The sequence below is a fragment of the Canis lupus genome, chromosome 17 (assembly GCF_003254725.2).
Source record: "Canis lupus dingo isolate Sandy chromosome 17, ASM325472v2, whole genome shotgun sequence".
NCBI classification, from domain to species: Eukaryota; Metazoa; Chordata; class Mammalia; order Carnivora; family Canidae; genus Canis; species Canis lupus.
Genome location: NC_064259.1, coordinates 62544284 through 62566888, shown reverse-complemented (window position 1 = coordinate 62566888; position 22605 = coordinate 62544284). Strand labels below are relative to the sequence as shown.

Sequence of the window (22605 nt, the reverse complement as noted above, 5' to 3'; positions counted from 1 at the left end):
GGGACTCAATCCTGGGTCTCCAGGATCACACCCTGGACTGAAGGCGGCGCTAAACCATTGAGCCACCTGGGCTGCCCCAAAAGTAATATTTCAAGAGTATTAAGGTTAATTACATGTCCATGCATTTGCCTATGTATTCCAGTTGTGGTAACCGTATGTCCTAAATTTTCAGGGTAAGTCCAGATTTTATATATCTTCTCTCAGAAGTCCTGTACTCCTCAGGTTATGAAGTTCAGAAAATTTTGTTTGTAAAATATGATTATTTTAGCTGTAACCTTATAAGCTCTGTTAAAAATAACGATATGGAAAGCTGTTTGTTAACCTTAAAGCCAAAATTGTCAGTTATTTTACCAGCAAAATGGGTTGATTCAGGAATAATGGAGAAGTGTGACTTAGGACATGCAAGCTATGACAAAACCATAGAAAAGTCAAACAGATAAAGAAGAGGAACCTTATTTTATGGAGAAAAAGGAGGTTGAGAGGGGTTGTTTGGAATGCAAGTCCATTGAAGGAAAGCAAAAGTTTAGGGTGATCATGCTTTCTCTTTGGCTGGGTTGCTGGGGTACTGGATTTCTTGAATGAGATACAGAGCATGTACTTTCCTGTTGGAACCTGTAGTCGATGATTCTTTCCTGTTGATTTTTGGGGTCTGTAATTGGCAATTCTTCCTGTAATTAATGTAGGGCTACCCCTTTTAGCCTTCCAAGAATTCTAGACTCCCAAGGCCACTTTAGTGAGGTTTCTTTTTATTAATTTTCACGTGCTTTAGACTCAAGAAAAGCTGTGAAAGCTTTTACTCTCCATGACATCTTACCAAGGTAATAAGTCATATCTCCTGTATGATTTTTAAGGCACACCAAAAGAACAGGGCATAACACAATTACTGCTTGAATGATTCTTTTTTTTTTTTTAAGATTTTATTTATTCAGAGAGATGCAGAGAGAGAGGCAGAGACACAGGCAGAGGGAGAAGCAGGCTCCATGCAGAGAGCCTGATGTGGGACTCGATCTAGGGTCTCCAGAATCATGCCCTGGGCTGCAGGCGGCGCTAAACCACTGCGCCACCCGGGCTGCCCTGCTTGAATGATTCTGACCTCCATGCTCTAGCCTAAGTGAAGAAAAGAGAAGGATATTGGTTTATAGACCTTCTGAGTGTCCGTTTCCTAATTTGGAAATTACACGGTCTTCCCAGGTGCCCACTGCATCCTTTGCTCTTCACCAGTCATTTGTTCCATCATGGGCCACCGCTCACTTAACTGCAGATCAATGCCCCGAACTCCTGGACACAGTTCTCTTGTAGGATGTTATGCCCTGTGATGGATACAGCATAAGAGTAAATGTGAGGCAGGGCATACTCCTGTTTGCAGTTTCATCCCTTACCCTCCACATCTCTACCACACAAGGTAGTGTGGTCTATTAGGCTAAATGCATGGTAGAAGTAACTTAAGGAAGTCACAGTGTAGACAGAGGGAAAAAAACTTTAAGCTGAATGCAAAATCTGCTGTAATTGCCCAACTCACAGTGCATTTGATAGGCATGAGCTCTATTTAAACTGTCTTCCTGGAAATCCCATCAAGACTTTCACTTAATATCATTAATTAGAATTAGGCTCCAGGGTGCCTGGGTGGCTCAGTTAGTTAAGCATCTGCCTTCAGCTTGGATCATGATCCCTGGGTCCTGGGATCAAGCCTCATGTAGGGCTCCCTGCTCAGCAAGGAATCTGCTTCTCCCTCTCTTTCTCTCCCTCTCCCTACTTGTGTGTGCTCTTTCTTAAATAAATAAATAAAATCTTAAAAAAAAAGAAAAAGAAACTTAGACACCTGGCCACATAGACCTGCTGCTTGAAGAGTGCAGTCCATATTCTACTCTGAAATTTTTCATGCACTCTGGTTTCAGCCTAGTCAACCCACAAAAGACTGCAGAAAGGAGGCCAGCAAAATTAAGTACCCTGACCTCTCCCCCACCATAAGAGGAAGTCAGGTTGGAGAACAAAATGAGATTAGTGATACTAATTGGGCAAGTTATATATTTTTTGTACATTCCTAATTTTAGTGTATCAATGGTAGTTCAGCTAAATAATCTATATTTTTTTAAGATTTATTTACTTGAGAGACAGAGTTGGGACTGGCAGAGGGAAAGGGAGAGAGAGAATTTCAAGCAGACTCCTTGCTGAGTGTGGAGCCTGCCTTGGAGCTCAATGTGGGGCTTGATCCCCAACATGGGGCTCCATCCCACAATCCCAAGATCATGACCCAAGCTGAAATCAGGAGTTGGACACTTTACTGAGCTACCTGGGTACCCCTAACTAAACTTTACAATCATCCCAGCAAAAGGAACAAAATATTACACCTTTGCCAGGAGATTGCCTTGTAGGCAACCCAATCTATAATCTTTCTATGCTACTTTCAAGTCTGAGAGTCCCGCCATTTCCCGACCTCTGCTGTTTGGTTGTCCCCCTATCTTTGGCAAGTTCTAGTCATTATCCATGGAGTTGGTCTTATCCCAGGAACTGTCCCAGCAGTTCGTTCTTCAAGTCTGTTATTTAGTCAAAACAACACAAATGCTTTAGACAAGTCCCACAGACTGACCAGACATGGCTCTCAGGTGGGCATGTGAGCCCTACAGAATAGTCCAGGGGGGCACATGAAATCTCCAGTTGTGATCCCTGTTTGCCTCTTCACTGCTGTGAGTAGCAAATATGCCTCTTTATTCTTTTTTTTTCTTTTTTTTTTTTGCCTCTTTATTCTTAAAATTGTCTAGCCAGTGACTATTAGAACACATGCATGTACATCTTTCAGGGGCCACTGTTAAATCACAGAGACAACATAAAATCTAAAGCCCTTAAACTGCCTATAAAGCAAATTCTTCTGAAAGATATATCTGATCTGCCTATGTTGCTATTTTTATGGCCTTTAAATGATTTTTCATGTCTTTAGGAGGGGTATGCAATTCACATTTTTCCCCAGTCTCTACTCTTCCTTATTATTCACATGCAGCTGCATCACTCATTTTATATACTGGCCTGACCTTGGAAAATGTTTGAGTTCCCTGCATCTAAACCCACAAGGAGATATACATTTTCCTAATTACCCTATAATATGTAAACAGCTCTCCTCTCTCTCCCTTCTGCTTTTAACCCTTGGCCTTTGGATCTTCAAGTTATCATAGGCCACTCCCTTAGCCATTCCCAAACCACATGAAGTTTTTGAACTTCAAAAGGATCTTATTTTTGAACTTTAAGGATCTAGGTAACTCCTTTTAAAAAAAGGATTTATTTATTTATTTATTTATTTATTTATTTATTTATTTATTTGAGGGGAGGGGGGTACAGAGCCAGAGAATCTTTCAAGCAGACTCCCTGCTGAGCGAGGAGCCAGACTCAGGTGTCCATCCCACAACCCACAAGACCATGACCTGAGCAGTAACCAAGAGTCAGGTGCCCAAACAGCTGAGTCACCCAGGTGCCCCAAATCTAGGTAAGTTCTTAGCAAGACTTCCCCTTTTCCCCAGCCTTTGAACAACTGGATAGAGGAGCCTTGATTAGTGACTCCTTGATTAAGGTGGCTTTGATTCTTCAGGCCACCTTAATAGTGGCTATTTTCCAAGTTCTTCCTTACCATTCTCATTGATAGTGCTTGGAATACTGATAACTGGGCAATAATAATTCCTTCAGGATTTAGTTTAATTCTTTTCATTTCCTCCTGTTGTGCCACCAACATTTTCATGTGTAAAAAAACAAATATGTACTGAGCTCCTGCTGTGATTCAGGCACACTTGTGCTGGGAATAGAGCAATGAACAAAACAAAACTCCCCATCCTCATGAAGCTTACATTCTAGTAAATGAAACAAGACTTCTGGAAAGATGGCAGAGTAGGAGTATCCTAAGCCCACCTGTCCCATGGACACATCTAGAAAACAGCCACATCAGAAACCCATAAAACAACCAGAAGACTGGCGGAACAGACTTCTCATAGTTAATCATAGAGATGTAGCCACATCTAGTAAAATAAATAATTTCAGTAACCACAATAGAATCCCTATTGTTAATGTCTGTAATGCTGAAGATTTAATATACTCAGGCTTTAATTTGGAATTATCTCATTCATGTAATCAGGAGATTTTATCTCAACTGAAGTAAAGTAATTGCATGTTGTTAAATACCAAATTAGTAATAAAATGGTCAAATGTAACTGATCTGTGACTAGTTAGCTCAATAGGTAGGGAAAGGTATGATGACATCAAGGTCTTTAACTCTTGGGCTTATTCTATGCACAAATTAGTTAATATCTTTCAGTGTTTTTGCTACTTTGCTAACCTGGCCAGTCCTCCTCCAGAGGCATGCAGTTGGAAACAAGAGAAATCAGGGGATGATAGATTAGGTGTCTTTTAGCACTGTTAGAAAAACAATTTAACATTCACATCCTGATGATGGTGTTTTAAGAGGCCTGCTGGACAATAGTGTCATTGTGATCAAACGTGGCCCAGAGCAGTCTTCAAGCTGAAAGCTCTCCAGCTTCCTCCTGTCTCCACCAGCCAGGAGAATCATGAAGGAGTTTTTTTCCTTGGATAAGATCCTTGGGATGGAATTGCAGTCCTTTGATTTCTGACTGCTTCCATGGTATAGTCTTCAGTCTTCAGGAGAGTTTCTGAATTAGACTGTTAATGCTGGCCACTTAAGAGCATAACAAATATGAGGAGGGTGTTTTGACAACTTAAGCTGACACATTCTTGTATTCAGACACATCTGGAGGAACTGGCTGCCAGGGTTTCATATATGTGAAGAATTAAGAAAGAGCTTATTCTAATGGGAGAGGGGACCACAAGACAGGGTAGACCACAAGAGAGGAGTGTTTCTGGGCACAGACCAAATTTATGTTTGAGTCCTAGGGAAAGGAAGTTAAAATAAATGGCCCTAAAACCCAAAAGAGTAGTTTCCATAAAATCTCTAAGTCATCAGGACCTTAAAACAGCTCTCTGGTGGCTGTGTCACTGTGTGGAGAAAAAATGGGGTGAAGAGTGTTTTTTCCAGGCAGAATTTTTTTTAAAGATTTATTTATTCATAAGACACACATACACAGAGGCAGAGACATAGGCAGAGGGAGAAGCAGGCTCCCTGCAGGGAGCCTGATGTGGGACTCCATCCTGAATTCTGGGATCTGGGATCATGCCCTGAGCTGAAGGCAGACGCTCAACCACTAGGCCACCCAAGTGTCCCCCAGGTAGAATTTCTATTGCGAGTATAAGAGACTGAAATGGTCAACATTAGGAAACCCAAAGAAACAGAGACAGCATCACCCTTCAGTGATCTTCAGTACTTCAGGTGCTTTTGGCTGTTAGCACCAGTGTGTGTATACAGTTTGGCTTAAGGATGACAGGAGATTGCACTGAAGTGAAGTGGAAAGGAAAAAGTGCTTGTAGCAGTGGTTAAATGTAGTGGTTAAGACTGTGGTTCTGGGGCATCTGGGTGGCTCAGTTGGTTGGGTGTCTGCCTTCAGCTCAGGTCATGATCCTGAAGTCCTGGGATCAAACCCTGAGTTGGGTTCCCTGCTCAGTGGAGAGTCTGCTTCTCCCTCCCTCTCCCTCTGCTCCTCCCTCCATTCCTGCTCTCACTCTCTCTCAAATAAATAAATAAAATCTTTTTTTAAAAAGCCTGTGGTTCCACAGATTTGTCACTGCCAGAGAAGGAAGTTCTAAATGTATGGAAAGAAAGAAAGCTAGGATGAATCCCACAGTGCTGGACTGGAATTGGAAAAATCAGTATGAGCACATTGTTTCTAAGTTTGTAAGTGTTCAGTGGGGAGGTTGTCTTCTGAGGGGACATCAATGACACACTAGTGCAAATTGGCACACCTAGAGCCCAAGTCTTTCTAAATACTATTCTCCACTAAAGGAACCAGAGCTTAGAAAAGTGGCTGATGTCAAGGCTGCTACTAGTGAAATACTAGGAAAACCTGGACTATTATGTGATAAAGTTAGGAAGCTCAAAGAACTTTAGGGCTATGTCAAAAGGACAGTTTGAAGGGACTCCCACTAGCTATATCAGGGACAATCTCAGTATCATAATAAGTAGTGTCATTAATAGATTATAACCCACTGAATAAAATAGGAGTCTGTGAATCCCTACTGGTATACATAAAAAGCCAACCAAATTATGGAGAAAGGTACAGTAGAATACCACCTGAAAAGTATAAAAGGAATGAAAGAATTATGAAGTCACCATTTGGCAATCATCATAGTAATAATTGAGTCAGGCAAGAATCATCAATGCATGCTAAAACTAGTGGATAAAGTTTGATGAGGGACAGGATATGTACATAGTGTCAGCATATCTCCTCACAAGGTACGTGTTAATGATGAAGGGAAAAGCAGTAATTTGAAAGCAGAAAAAACTTAACCAAGTCATTAAAGGTAACTCCAACAGTAATGAAACAAATCAACCACTATTATATACTGAGAAGATCACAACGTCACTTCTGTGGAATTTCTGCTAAGAATGCATAACCTGAATCTAATCATGAGGAAATAATCAGACAACCCAAGTTGAGAAACACTCTACAAACAGCTTGCCTATATAACTTTTCAAATATATCAAGGTCGTGAAAAACAAAGTAGGGAAAATCTAGTCTAGATTAAAGGAGACTGAAGATACTCAACAACTGATTATTGATCTTGACAACAATGTATGATCTGGAATTTTCTTTGACTCTAATGGACATTACCAAGACAATTGAGCAAAGTTTGAGTGAGGTCTATAGATTAGATAGTTCTACTGAACCAATATTGACTTCTTAATTTGCATAATTATGCTGGGGTTCTGCCAGAGAATGTCCTTGTTTTTGGAAATACACACTGAAGTGCTTAGGGGGAAAAAGGCATCATGTCTAAAACTTAAACAGAAAAAAAGCTTAGAAAAAATTATAAATAGATGCGAAGAGTACACAAGCATGCAAAAGATTGTCCTAGGTTGCTAGGAGAAAGAATTGAAATTAACAAGCGTTTTTTATATGACTAATCAGAAATTCTGAGAATATACCTCAAAGCCCTTTTTATTTGATGCCTGTTGCCAATTTATGATGTAAGATAAGATAGCAGCCCACATGGCAGAAAGTCTTAAACACCAGTGAGTCATTCTCTGAGACACCTATAGAACACTCTTTTAACTCAATTTAACTCACCTCAACTTCAGTAACATAATCTCCTCTACCAAAAATTATTTCTTTAATATTCAGATTAAGTTACTGCAGTCATGAATTCTGTGCAACGCTCCTGCTTGAGCAATAGAATAATCCATTTACGGATGAACAGGCTTAATCCAAACAAATTCCAAACACTTATCTTAATATAGGGACAAAATATTTTGGACCTAAAAGTCAAAGCTGATTTTAAAACAGCACAGATAACAGATTGAACCAGCACCAACCTCTCTTTATTATTTGTTTGCTCTCTTTGCTTTATTATTTCTGTATTACTTGTGGACAGGAAGCAGCCATATTGAAATACAAATTTTACTTGTTTCTTAAAAAAAAAAAAAGAAAAACAAATAGATGGTTTATTCCAAGAATGTACAGGAACTTATATTCTAAACGTCCACAAATACATATTCCAGAGAGTCTTATCACCTCAGAACCCTACTACAGCTTCTCTTTAATCTTTTTAAACATCCTGTTACATAAATTGCAGCTGCATCTATAGCAGGAAAAATAATAAGATAATAATTGCTCAAACATCAAAAGCACTTGGGTGGGTCTTACATAGACCTTTAGTCTTCTCTCCCACCAACACCACGTTCTTAAATTTTTTTTTTACCCACCCACATTAATGTATTTTCTGTTTGTTGTTTCCTTTCCGCAAAGTAATTACTATGAAATTTTGCCAGGTCAGAAACTGTTCCCAGGAAGAGACCCTGAGTATTAAGAAAACAGACAAATAGTACCTAAAGATAAGATGTAACTCTTTCCAGGCCTGCCCCTCCCTTTGATTTCTTTCTCCATTTGAATATGATTAATTGGTGGAATTGCACGTCCTCAGTGTTCTATGAGGAAGAGTTCCCCTGCCTGACCTATGCTAGGAATTTCCTATGCACTTTAATAGGAACTTTCACCCACTATTGTGTAAGAACCATGCAAACTGTCTTATGAGGGCTGTGAATCTAATATGTGTATTCCTCCAGCAAGTATTTCTTGATCATATGTTAAGAGTTAGCAAGAGTTTATAAGTCATCTAGCTTGATCTGTCTTCCAAAGCTGGCATTTCTTCCATAACTTTTCTGGCAAATGGTCACCAGCCAAGACTTGGTTATTTATTGTAACAAGGAGCTCCCCATGGTGTTGGGCAGCCTATTTCATTGCTGGACAGCTCTCATCATAACTCTTACTGCTTGCTCTGGTTCTTTGTGACTTCAACAGAATATATTTACCCTCCTCCATATGACAACCCTTCATATGTCAGATAGCTGCTAATTTGTCCTAAGTAAAAAAATAAAAAATAAATAAAAAATAATTTGTCCTAAGTATCATCACTTGTAATGATTTTTTCAGATCACATTGAGTAATGGATAAACATCCAAAAGTTAATAGTAGTTAACTCAGGAAGGTAATATTGTGGTTATGTTAAAAATGTCGTGCTTATACGTAAATTCTAATTTTCACAGTAAATATTTACTTTAACAACTAATAATGTTAATTTTTTTAAGATTTTATTTTTATTTATTCATAAGAGACACACACACAGAGAGAGGCAGAGACACAGGCAGAGGGAGAAACAGGCCCCATGCAGGGAGCCCGATGTGGGACTCGATCCCAGGTCTCCAGGATCATGCCCTGGGCTGAAGGTGGCACTAAACCACTGAGCCACTGGGGCTGCCCAATGTTAATTATTTTTATTGGGTTTATTCTAGATGCCAGTCCTGGAATGCATATATAATTGTCCTACAATAACCCTGAGAGATAGGAACCATAACTGTCCCCACTGTACAGATTAAGAAAATAAAGCATAGAGGAATTAAGTAATTTGCCGTGGTCACAATGTTAAGTGACTGAAAAGAAATTGGAACCCAGGTTTGCCTAATTCTTGACCATTCATGTTATAACAAGAACAATTTTGTTGAGGGCAGGAGAGATATTTGTTTTTAGCATGGTGTCCAGAAATTGATACAATATGCTAGGTTTGATCTGAACAGCATAAAGTACACTGTATTACATCCTTTGATTTGGACACCGTATAATCTATTACTGTCACTAAGACTTCATTTGATTTTTCATCTATTATATGACTCCTATAAAGCTTTCAAAAAATCCTTTGGCTCTTACTTACTTTTCACCTTGACTCCCTCTTTGCAACTCCTCCTTTGTCATGCCAACAGCTCTTACCCCTCCATAGCCATTTTATCAACCTACTTAACAATCTTCTCTGTGCTCCTATAATCACATATAGACACATACAAATGTACACATCTTCAATAGACTTTTTTTTTTTTGTAATTTACAAAGCAACTACATTTTTGCCTCTCACTTTCACTTAAAACAATTTCTTGTATAAAATCCCTCTAAATCATGGGGATCCCTGCGTGGCTCAGTGGTTTGGCACCTGCCTTTGGCTCAGGGCGTGATCCTGGAGTCCCGGGATTGAGTCCCATATCAGGCTCCCTGCATGGAGCCTGCTCCTCCTCTGCCTGTGTCTATGTCTCTCTCTCTCTCTCTCTCTCTCTCTCTCTCTCTCTCTCTCCGTATGTCTCTCATAAATAAATAAAATCTTTAAAAAAATAAAAAATAAAATCCCTCTAAATCAAATTCGTTCCTTTTAATGGATGTTCCAAAAATGTGGGTGTACTATAATTTTTGCAACTATTCCCCTATTGATGGATATGCGTGGTATTTATAGTGTGTGTGTGTGTGTGTGTGTGTGTGTGTATGTGCATGTGTATATATGTGTGTTGATGTGGAAAACATTGCTCTAATAAATATCTTGGTATGCATGTACTATGATGTTCTTACTTCAATAGCTTTATTGAAACTAATGGTTTACTTTAATGGTAGGATAGGTTCCCAGAACTGAGATTGGTGGGTCAAGGGGAATATGCATTTTTAAAGATTTTATTTTTAAGTAATCTCTACACCCACTGTGGAGCTCGAACTCACAACCCCAAGATCAAGAGTTGCAGGCTCTACCAACTGAGCCAGCCAGGTGCCCCAAGGGATATATGTATTTTTAAATAATAGCTGTTGCCAGATTGCTTTTCAAAAAGCCTGTAACACTTTGTTTTTTAATAGCAGCACATAAAAATACCTTTTATCCCACTTCCCTGCAGCAATAGGTATTACAGCAGTCATTCTAATAAAACCCCTGTGAAATGAGGGATCAAAGAAAACTGCTTAAGTACAATAAAAATTATTTACTGCAAGTCAACAGCAATTATAATCCTAACTGGCAAAATATTAAAAGTCTTTCATTTAAAATCAGGACCTACACATTGAGCTTTTAATTAAATATCCCTGCCAGATCTTTTTTACTCTTAACTTTAAAACTGATGTATAATATACACATAAAAATGTGGACAAATCGTAAATGCACAGATCACTGAATTACTGCAAAATAAGCACATCCCTATAAGCCACTGCTTAGGTCAAGGAATAGACATTAGCAGCCCCTCAAAAGTCTTCTTCATGCCTCCTCCTAATCATTGCCCCATTCCTCCTCAAGAGAACCACAGAATAGTTTTGCCTGGTTTTGAAATATGTGTGTGTCTGGTTTCTTTCCCTCAGCATTACCTTAGTGAGGTTTCCCATGTAGCAGATACCAGTCATTCACTCATTTTCATTGCTGTACAGACGTTCATTGTATGGATAATATACTTTAATTATCCATTCTGCCTCTGATGCACTTTCAAGTCCTTTTGAATCTGAAACCTGTCATCCAGTATATTAACCACCAATACAGATATTTGGATGATCATACTATTTATTGTAAAGATTTAACTTATTTATTTGAATGAAATGGAAAGAGTGAGAGCAGGGGCAAGCAGAGAGAGAGGAAGAAGCAGACTCCCTGCTGAGCAGGGAGCCCGATGTGGAGCTCAGCTCCATCCCAGGACCCCAAGATCTCATATGACCTGAGCTGAAGACAGATGTTGAACTGACTGAGCCACCCAGGCACCTCAGTGATCACACCAATATGGTCTATGCAAATCATTGACATTTAACCATTTGACAGGACCAGGCTGATTTGTGTCAGACAACTAGAGATCTCCCTTCAGGTTAACCTTAATACCCTAATAAATAATATTTGGGCAAGTTGTTCAATTAGCTAACATGATAGCTATCTATAGTGTCATTTAGTGTACATTTCTGCACCTTGTCTGAATTCAATTTAACAAAATTTATCAAAGGTATACTATGTTCTAGATACTGACTGGGGATGAAGCAGTGAACCAAAGAGATCAGATCCACACCCTCATGGAATTTGCATTCTGGTTGATGAGACAAATGTAAACAAAAATAAAATAATTTAGATAATTTTAGTTACATGCATGAGGAAAGTGAAACAGGGCAACACAATAGGGAGTGTGAGAAGGGAGGCAGACAATTTTAGAAGGAGCTAGATGCATGAAGACTGGGGATAATAACAGCCAGACAAGGAGAACAGCAAGTACAAAGGCCCTGAGGAAGCTTCAAGAAACAGGAAGGCCAATGTCCCTAGAGCCAATTGTGAACAGAAGCAAGTGGAGGAAGGGTAGACAGGAGCCAGATCATTTAGAGTTTTGAAGTCCTAAAGGTCTAAATCAATGATGAGATGGATAAGAAGTTACAACACCCAGAGATCCCTTTAAGGAGGTGCTTGATGCCCAGAAATGAAGAGTGTGGTCAGCAGACAGCTTGGAGTGGGCAGCTTTTTCAGGGCCTTAGCTGCAAACAGGCTTGCTGCCTGAGGACATACCTTGCCTGGAGCAAACCACATCTGTGACTGAGTTAGGATATAATATAAATGCTACTTATCTTGACCTGGCACCAGACACAGCTGACCAGTCCTCATCCCAGAGCTCCCCGATGGGTTGGCCCAAGCTTTACTGGGCCTGCGTCACTATGTGCTTTCTTCCTCTGCCCAGTCCTCCTTCCTCCCCTTTACCTTCAGAGGTATAAAACCCTGATAAACATCTTGGATCCCAAACTTGGTCTCCACATTTGTGGAGAACCCAACCTGGTCACAAATGGGAAGCCACTGAAGGACTTTAAGAATTCAAATGGTATGATTTAATTTTGTTTAGATGGTGGCCTTATCTAGTGGGGAGCAGAAGGAATGGAAGAAGTGGCTGGATTTGGCACCAAACTTGGTTATAAAACTGATAATGTGGTTCTTCCCAAGCGCTTTGATTAAATGTCTTCCTGGAAATAAATTTAGTGTGTCTTTGTATGTCTTTAACCTACCTGTCCAGTCTCATTTCAAGAAAGGAAATAGCCATGGGGTACCTGGCTGGCTCAATTGAAAGAGCATGTGATTCTTGATGTTGGAGTTGTGAGTTTGAGGCCCACATCTAGGGTAAAGATTATTTAAATAAATAAAAACTTAAAAAAAAAAAAAAGAAAAGAACTAGTCTGTGTGGTATGGCCTAGTTATCTGAATTGTCTCACTCTTACACTCACCTCCTGTTTACTGTTCCAACCATGTCAGCTTTTTCTCCATTCTTCTAGCGTGCCAAGATTATGGCTGCCTCATGCATTTTTCACATATAGTTTTTAGATTGTCTCTGTGGCACTCCCCACACTTTGCCCATCTACATCCTATTCATCCTTCAGAGCTCTGATTACATGCTGTTGCTTCACAGAGGATTTTTCTAGTATGGCCCCCTCCTGCAATGAGGCCAGTTCCTCTAATTATGCACTCACATAAATCCCTATGTGTTCTTTCATAGCACTTATCGCAAGTTGTAATTATGCTATAATTTTTGTTATTATTTGTCTTCTTCAGTAGAGTTCCACAAGGGCAGGAACATACCTGTTTTGTTTTCTGCTTCATCCTGAGTGCCTCTCACAGTAACTAGGTTCAAGTAGGTGCACAATAAATATTTGTTCATTGGATGAACTTGCCCTTAGTGGATCCATGTTGGCACCTAGAGTCAATTCCCTTAAGTGTTTTTTTTTATTAATTGATTGATTGATGTGAGAAAGAGAGAGCATGAGAGGGGGGTGGGAGGGTAGAAGGAGAGGGAGATAGAATCTCAAGGAGCCTCCATGCTGAGAATCTCAAGGAGCCTCCATGCTGAGCATCTAACCTGAGCTGAAACTGGGAGTTGGATGCTTGGCCGACTGACTGTGCCCACCTAGGCACCCCAATTCCTTTAAGTGCTCTTAAAACATCTTTTAATAATTCATACTGAAATCTCCCAGGGATCACCAGAGATTTTCAGACTATGGTTTTTAGGATCTCATTTTTTCTATACACACAGAAACACTTTTTTGAGTAAAGTTTAGATATTATATGGAGATAATTTTAAAGTAGTACCAAATATTTGTTTATTTACTTATTTTTAAGATATTATTTATTTATTTGAGAGAGAAAGCAAGCACGAGTGGGAGGGCAGAGGGAGAGGGTGAGGGAGAAGCAGGCTCCCTGTTCGGCAGGGCTCGGGGCTCAATCCCAGGACCCTGGGACCATGATCTGAGCTGAAGGCAGTCACTCAACTGACTGAGCCATCCACGTGCCTCATACCAAATATTTATAATGAAAAAAAAAAAAAAAACCCTGGTCTATTTCCCAGTCATACTTTCTAGATAGAAAATTACTTTAAGCAGGTTTGACCCAATCTCCTATCTTTAAAAGCAATCCTTTTTCACACTTGAAAATCAATACATCTCGCCTTCTGACACTTCTCCCACTGTCAAAATAATTTTTATATTTTCATTTGTGGTTTGTCATCACACTGGCAATTCACCATCTTTCAGTATTTGGGACTTCTAGTCTTGTTTTGTGAAAACCAGCAGAATATCTCATTTTATCTCACCTCAGTGGAACTTCAAGTTTCTTATCTATGTTTGTTCTTCCCCTTCCAGCATGAAAATTATCTTTCTTTTTTTCAATGAGATATAATTCACATGCCATAAAATTCACCTTTTAAAAAAAGTATCTTTCTTAAAAGAAGTTGAAGAGAAAAGCAGGTCTTAGCTGGTTTATCAGCAGACCTGCTACTGCTTTCTGGAAGCAATATTCCCTGCCCCGCCTTAAAGGTTGGCCACAGGTGGTTCTAAAGCCAAGGCAAGAAGGGAGGGCAAAAGCAAAAGTAGAATTTGATGCAGATTCATGTTTTATATAGTTTGGAGCATTCTAGTGATATGCTGAGTAAGATACTTCTCTGACATTAATAGGAATTTCTTCCTCAAGGGGTTACTATGAGGAACAAATGAGATGATGTTTGTAAAATATCTAAGTATTCAGGGGTGCCTGGGTGGCGTAGTTGGTTAAGCATCAGATTTTGGCTCAGGTCGTGGTCCCAGGGTCTTGGGATTGAGTCCCATATTGGGCTCCCTACTCTGCTATTCTCCTCCCTCTGCCCCTCCCCTGCACTTGTGTGTTCTCTCTCCCTCTGCTCTCTCTCTCAAATAAATAAATCTTTAAGAAATATATCCAAGTGTTCAGTAAATATCAGCTAAAATCAAAATTAACAGTTAAGGATCTGGTGGCAAGTTGCAGGCAGGTGCCAAGGTACCTTGCCATACCTGCCTCATGGTCCAGCATCTAATCCCCATGGCACCAGTGGAGGAACTGTAAATCCCCTGCGAGCCCCCACTTTACAGACAATGTCAGTAACCTTGAGAGGCCAGGGAGCTCCTCAGAGCTTGGAGATGTGTAATTCCTGATCCCGCCTTTGATCCCTTTTTTCCAGATTCATGTGCTCCCAGCTGCCCAATCAGGTCCTGAAGAACATCAGCATCATTGACAGCCCTGGAATCCTGTTTGGGGAGAAGCACCGCATCAGCCGAGGTCAGTGTCCACCCCAGGCCCATCCCTACTCCGGGGCTGCTGAGGCTCACTGTCAGGCAGCAGAGGATTTCTGTCTCTAGAGGATTCTGTCCACCCCCAGGATGCCTTCAGCATCCCTGGACAGCCTGGGGGTCCGAGAAACAATTGGGAGGCATAGATAGCATCAGAGGTTCTGCATTTATATGGTAAATGCATGTTTATATAGTCCCAATTTAAGAGCCTCTTGTGCTCTAGGCATTGTTATCTTTTGAGATCATTTGTAGTAACCTATATACATGTTAAAATATACAATCATATTCCAAATCAAATATCATAATTCACTATAAAAATGTTGAATTTTGTGTAATTTTTCTTTTGAAATTATTAAGCTACAAGCAAGTAATGTTTAATGTGTGTTTGGTTATCATTTCCCAAAAATTATCATACAATTTTGTGAATTTTGTATAAAATGAAATTAAATGTCACTTTCAAATACTTTTTTTTCTTCTTGTTAACACAGTGTTACATTAGTTTCAGGTGCACAATATAATAATTCAGCACTTCCATGCAATACCCGGTGCTCACCACAAGTGCACTCCTTCATCCCCATCATCTATTTCACCTGTCCCCCACCCATGTCCACTTCAGTAACCATCAGTTTGTTCTCTATAGTTAAGAGTCTGTTTCTTTTCTTTTCTTTTTTTTTTTTTTTAAGATTTTTAAGTAATCTCCATACCCAACATGAGGTTCAAACCTACAACCCTGAGATCAAGAATCACATGCTCCACTAACTGAGCCAGCCAGGATCCCAAGAGTCTGTTTCTTATTTTGTCTCTTTCTCTCTCTTTAACCCTCAAATATTTTTCAAATGTAATTAAACTGCTTTTGAATACTAATTACATAATTAATGAGCTTCATGTGTTACATGTGTAGACATTTAATTGTTCTATTTATTTCCAAAGAATTGATTACACACAAACATAACTTTTGTTTTAGATGTAATATTTTTTAAATTATATGGAAAACAAATCAACCAATCCAGAAAAATATAAATAAAAAAATCAAATCCTTTTTTCCTATCAGCCATTCCCTTTTTCTGGAGTCTACAAGCAATCACTGTTGAGTGTGTCTTGTATGTCCTTACAGAAAATTTGCATACATATCCCAGCATGAAATATAGTTATAAAAATACACAAATAGTATTATATATATTGTCATACATCATGCTATGTTCATTTTATAGATACTATGGGAGTGTTTTCATATGTATGGATCTGTCTCAACGTTTTCAAATGTTGCATAGCATTCCACAAGATGAACTATAATGTATTGAGCTAGATACCCTATAAACATGACTTTTAAAAAAAGTTTATCTGTTTTAGGGTAGTGGCATTGTGGGTGACTTTTCCTGCCTTTTATGTAGATAGAACTACATACTACTAATACTAATGGTGCTATACTGTCATGTAATTAAATTTTTTAAACATTTACTAAACAAAAAAGAACCATCACTTAGAGTGTGATTTATAGTAACAAATTGAATAGGAGATTCTGGATGTCAGTCAAGACTGAGGAGGAGCATTTGAATCCACCTATTCAGGAGTACATAATGCCCCCTAATTACATTTTCAATAGAGACCAAAACCAATTTATTGAAAGTTAAGGGCTGAAGATAACGGTAAGTGCAGATAATTTGTTAGATGAGTTTGATAAAGAAGGACAGAAACAGGACAGAACCTTTAGCAGCAAAGTTGGGCAAAGACTTTGTTCTGATTTGGAAAGACACAGACAGACAAAGCTGGTGTGAGCTCTGTGTCCTCAGGTATTTCAATTGCAAGCCTGATTAACATTTGGGAAGTTGAGAGGGCTTCTTCAACTTTCTTGTTGTTTTACTTTGAGAAAGGGGAAGACTCTTAAGGATACACAATAAACTAAGGGTTGATGGAGGGGGGTGGATGGAGGATGGCCTAAAGGGGGAGCGGGGAGTATTAAGGAAGGCACTTGTTTTTCTGTTTTGTTTTTTTTTTAAGGAAGGCACTTGTGATGAGCACTGGGTATTATATGTAAGTGATGAGTCACTAAATTCTACTCCCAAAACTAATATTACACTGTATGTCAACTAACTAGAATTTAAATAAAAAATTGAAACAAAAAAAAGGGAAGGAAAAAAAGAGGGTCTTCATAAATTATGCTCTTGAGAGGTCAGTGGCAGGGCATCAGGAAGGGGAGGAAGCCATTTGATTTAGATATTCCTCACATTTCACCTGTAAGCAAAATCTAGTTTGTGTCAAATTGGCTCTTCTAGAAATTGTGGGGCTATCGGGGAAAATGTATCACATTTAAAATCCTAACATTAAATTTGCCTTAGTGAGGACCCCTCAGGGCTTCCCCAGATGGGCATTTGTTTTGAGGATGAGAATGGGGATAGCAAAATAACCAGAGAAAATAATTTTTAGGTTGATGAACAGAAAGGCCCTTAAGCAAAAGCACTAAGTTTGACCATTTCCCTTTTCCTGTGTAGTTCTGGAAGTGCTATTCCCATCTTTGCTTTGTTCCTCCCATCCAGGAGGAACACTCACTGGGGGAACTTCCTTCTCGTTTGAAGGGGAAAGTGGTACAAGGCTCATGGAGATATATTTTGGACAAGGCATCGGATCTTTTCACAATTGTCATCATACCGCGTGAACAGATATTTTTTTCTAATACAATATCCAGAACCCTCTGTATTTAGGCAGAATCAAGGTCTCTGGATACCCTATGCTGGTCAGGCTCGCTGTGAGGGCAGGGAATGGAAAGTGAGTGACTTTTCACATTCTATCTTTTGTATCTTTTGAATTTTGAATTGTGAACATGTATCATTTTATTTAAAAAATTAAGCTGTTGGGGATCCCTAGGTAGTGCAGCGGTTTGGCGCCTGCCTTTGGCCCAGGGCGCGATCCTGGAGACCCGGGATCGAATCCCACATCGGGCTCCCGGTGCATGGAGCCTGCTTCTCCCTCTGCCTGTGTCTCTGCCTCTCTCTCTCTCTCTCTCTCTCTCTCTCTCTCTGTGACTATCATAAATAAATAAAAATAAAAATAAATTAAGCTGTTGATTTAAAGACTTGATTAAGGCTGAGAAGGAAAACTGAAGACTGCTCTCTCTGGTACAGATTCCTGGATTTGCCAGGTTTCATAACCTACTCATTGCTCTGATTTGTGACTTCATGGTGTCACCTTTTAGTTTAAGGACCTCTCCCTGCAAACCATGCCCGCAGCCTGGGTTATCGAATCTAAATAGGTCAATTCTTATGTGACCTCTCATTTTCTTCCACCCCACCTTTTGTTTCCCATCAGCAAACAGAACATCTTATTAAACATAGACAATCTACCTCAAGTTTGAGATCAGAATTACAGGCAGATGCCAGCCTTGCTATTTACTAGCTTTGTGACGTTCTGCAGGTCCCAGAAAATGCTCAGGGATTCAGTTTCCGCACGTGGAGCTGTGGATGGAGCGCTCAATGGATCAGGGGTCAAAGCAGATGGGTTCATCTTCTGGTTCTGCCACTTTGTTGCTGTGTGACCCTGGACATGCTGCCCAGCCTGTGAGCTTGAGTGTCTCTGAAATGGGGACAAATCTTACTTTTGGGAATAAGGGAGGTTGTAAAAAGTGAGGTAAGAGATACAAGGTTACTGGCATCTAGGATACAGGGTCTCTCGGGCTGTACTAGTGTCTTTTTTCTTCATCTTCACTTCCTTCTCTCTGTGTTGTTGTTGTTTTTTAAATTTATTTTTTATTTTTAAAATCCAGATCCCAGGCCTGTTATTCAGATCCTGGCCTCTCATAGGGCTTTATAAACTGCAAAGCAGAAAGAAGAGTATCTGGTTGTTTTGACACCAGGCAGACAGACATAGGGCCCCAGGCTGTGAATTTCTCTGACCTTTCTAAACTGTGCTGAATTCCAGAGGAGAGCTCTGTTTTTCTAGGTGGAAGTTAGGTAAACTTTTTCAGGAGCACGCCCCAGGCAACAGGCTTAAGTGGGGGCTGGGGATGACCCTCCGTAAGTCCTTCCCATCATTTGCTTAGCATCAAGGAGCCAGCATATCTAACTCTGCCTAGCTGTAGCTTTCCTAAGGCCACATGCTTACACACTGAAATTCTTTGGTGTTGACTCTGTCTTCTTCTCTAGACACAGGGGAGGAGAGAAGGCTTCCCAGGTCTGATAGAGTGGTATCCCATGCTGGGCACTGGGTGAGGGATCTTGCTTACATGAATGTATACATTAACTTGTGGGACAGTGGGGCTGTCTTAATTGGACTAGCAGCCTTCAGAAAGGGGGCAGTGAGCACACATGCCAGTGGTCATCATCAGAAGGTTCTCTCGTGGGTTGCCTGGGTGGCTCAGGAGTGTAAGCATCTGACTGCACTCAGGTCATGCCCTTAGCATCCCTGAACAAGACTCACCATGGGCTCCCTGCTCAGTGGGGAGTCTGCTTCTCCCTCTGCCCCTCACCCCACTTGTGCTTTCGCTCTCTCTCAAATAAATGAATAAAATCTTTTTAAAAAATTACAAAAAAATGAAACTCCAAAAAAAAAAAAAAAAGGTTCTCTCATTTCTTATTCAGAAAATAAAGAAGTAGGTATTCGACAGAAAGAAATGGGTAGACGGAAGTATACATACATATAAACCCACTATATATGGCTTATACATACATAAATTACATTTTTATCTGTGGCACATAGTTTAAATTTTACATTAGGGATGCAAAATTTAAAAAAAGAAAGAGTTGAGATGTTATCCCAGACACTGGAAATAAGAAAATTGCAGTTAACCTACCCAACAGATACTTTACTTTGTGGGGATTTGAGAGCTCATAATATGCTTAAATCAAGTGTCACATATAAATCACAAGTGAGCTGTTTCTCAATCCATTATTTCCTTCCTTCCCTAGTTGAAAAATTACACATGCAATTTACTAATCATTCTCATTGTGAAAGAGCCCCACAGTACAGAGCCAAGATCCCTGCGGCATTCACTCTGCCCGCCTCCCAGCCTCTAGTTCCCTGACCTCTCACCAGAGGGAAATAACCACAGTGATCATTCTGATGTGTATTCTGACCACTTTTAAATTAAAATTGCATTATTGCTAACTATAAGTTGTTGCCTTAAGGAAAACGAGCCTGGAAAGAGAATAAGGGGAAAATGGGATCCAGTAAGACAACAAAATATTTTAGGCAAGACGCTTTTCAAAATGCAACGGGCAGAACTGGAAGTGGAACCGTGTGTGATTTCCAGTTCAGGGCATCTGGCCACCTCCACCTTGGTAAATACTGCTGATTGACTGGCTCTGGCCGGCCTGCCAGACAGCCAAACACAGGAAACCTGACAAATCGCTAGCATCCTTCGCTCCTTTATTTTGATTCCTTATACTCATCTGTCTCCTGTCCCCTGATAACGGCTAGGAAGAAGAGTTTCTCTTACATACAGTAGCAAGGACATATTTTCTCTCCTCTTTCCTTTCTAAAGGACAATGTCAAGGACATGTCCAGGCCAGGTCAAAGAATGTTACATCAGAGATACTACTGCTATATTTACCCCCACTTGCCTTTCAAGCAGAGCAATTTATATGATGAAAAACAGCAGAGACAGGCTGTCCCGGTATCTTCAGAGAAGAAAAACATTGAAATGTTAAAGCTGTGGATGATTTCATGTTGCAGTACATTTCTCTGGGGGCAAAATTTCTTTCCCTCTTTCTTTTCACTTTTAAAAATTCTAAGGACAGAGTTAATGAGACTTACTACTTCACCCCAGGCTTAGAGACCAACAGTTGCTATTCATGGTTTAATCCATTCCAGGCTGTCACAGTAGCCTTGAGACAAGAGAGACTAAAAGAAAGACAAGCAGAATCACCCCTGGGTTGGCTTTGCTATGGAAGTTTCCATGTGGCCTCTGTCGCACTGTCACCCCCACCCCCCACCGCCTCTATACCAGTTATTTTTATTCTCCAGACCTCAGTTTCCTGCTCAGTAAAATTGGAAGGATCAATTCTGTTTTGGGACGCCTGGGTGGCTCAGTTGTTGATTGTTTGCTTTTGGCTCAGGGCATGATCCTGGAGTCCTGAGGATCGAGTCCCACATCAGGCTCCCCATGGGAACCTGCTTCTCCCTTTGTCTGTGTCTCTGCCTCTCTCTGTGTATCTCTCATGAATAAAAAAAATAAAATCTTTAAAAAAATTAATTCACTTGGAGGAGGATTTTTAGGGGAATGTATATGAAGAGAGTCTTGGGGAAGAAAGGGTTTTTCAGCTTGATTCAATTCAGCAGTCATACAAGTACTGGCAGAGGGAACCACCCACTCAGACACTGTACCTACCTTAAGGAGCTAACAATCTGATTGCTGGTAGAAAACCAAATTTACAAAGAACCTTCCATGCCCAAGTTTCAGAGGAGAGAATGCTGGGGGAATTGGGAGAGGGTTACTGGAAACTGTTATGGGAGGGATGTCATCTGAGATGGGAGGGAACAAGAGGCTATTCCTAAGAGCGACTAAAGAATAAAGGAATGGGCCATCTGGCTGGCTTGATCAGTGGAGCGTGCTACTGTTAATCTCAGGGTTGTAAGTTCGAGCCCCACGTTGAGGGTAGAGATGACTTAAAGTCTTAAAAAAAAAAAAAAAAGGATGACAATGGCAATGAGGAAGGAGGAGGTGGAGGAGGAAGAGAAAAAGATGAAGAAAGGAAGGCGCGGAGAAGCCAGAGCTCAGGATGAACTCAGGGAACAATGAGTACCGCAATCCGGCACGTGACACGGAGCACGGACGATAAGTTGGGTGCACACTGGAGAGGCTACAAAGTCCGTGCTTAATTCCGTAGGTGTCACAGACAGTTTAACTGAGGAGTGACATGATTGAAGTAGCGCTTTAGGGCGATTACCCTGGCAGCTGGTGGGGGGAGGGGCAGCTTAGAGGGATAGCAGGAGTTAGTGTTCTGCGAGGTGGTGGCGCTGCACTGCCAAGTGTTCCTTGTTCCTGGACCAGTCCCCTGCCCTGAATCTCTGAGCCTTTACTACTAGAGGAAGGTCTTCCCTCGCAAGCACCTACACACATCCAACAATTAGACTTACCCAGATCTGGTTTGGGCGGATCTCTCTTTGCCAAGCTGACTCCTGGCTCTACACCAGACAGTGGGCTTCCTGCAAACTGGGGGAAGTTCTCTTCTTTACACTCCTCCATGTGCCACCAACCCTGATGCCCTCTACACTATTGCCCGCTGGCAGCCTCACTTGGGGCAAAAAGATTGCTACTTGGCCTTTGGACCCAGACTGTACTTTCCCTCAGCTTTTGCTCCAGGGGTTTTCCAACATCAGCCAAAACATCCAGTTTGTCCAGGGGGTGAAAAAGGAACTAGTTGCTCGGCAGACGGGGGAGGAGGAGATATCCTGCATCACAGTGGAAGACCAGTTTGGGTTATGGTCCTTCGAAAAAATTTTAAGACAGCATTTGCTGAGCAGTGATTATAGTGTCAGGAATCCTGCACTTCAAGCGCATTATCCCATACACCCAGTTGGCAATCCTATGGGATAGTTACTATTATTTCACAGATGAGAAAACTGATGCACAATGTTTAATAATTTGATTAGTAACTTCTAACAAGTGACAGAGTCAGGATTTGAACAGTGT

General features: G+C 40.5%; 1 protein-coding gene and 1 long non-coding RNA gene across 35 annotated transcripts in view; one reads left to right on the top strand and one right to left on the bottom strand.

Annotated features, from left to right (window-relative positions):
* LRIG2 (leucine rich repeats and immunoglobulin like domains 2) overlaps positions 1 to 22605 on the top strand; it is a 154559-nt gene that overhangs the window by 33937 nt on the left and 98017 nt on the right. For 33 of the 34 annotated variants that reach the window (XM_049095840.1, XM_049095839.1, XM_035701016.2 and 30 more), the window contains one exon: positions 14873 to 14970. In XM_049095840.1, coding sequence (XP_048951797.1) covers positions 14873 to 14970 — 98 coding nt within the window. Of the gene's footprint in view, positions 1 to 14872; positions 14971 to 18389; positions 18533 to 22605 lie in introns of those variants that run through there. The other variant, XM_049095857.1, reaches the window with a different exon arrangement.
* LOC118351262 (uncharacterized) lies at positions 624 to 22220 on the bottom strand. Its single transcript, XR_004806444.2, has 3 exons — positions 22050 to 22220; positions 14798 to 14939; positions 624 to 1310 (listed from the first exon to the last, which is right to left on the bottom strand). It is a non-coding gene; the product is annotated as an uncharacterized LOC118351262 (long non-coding RNA).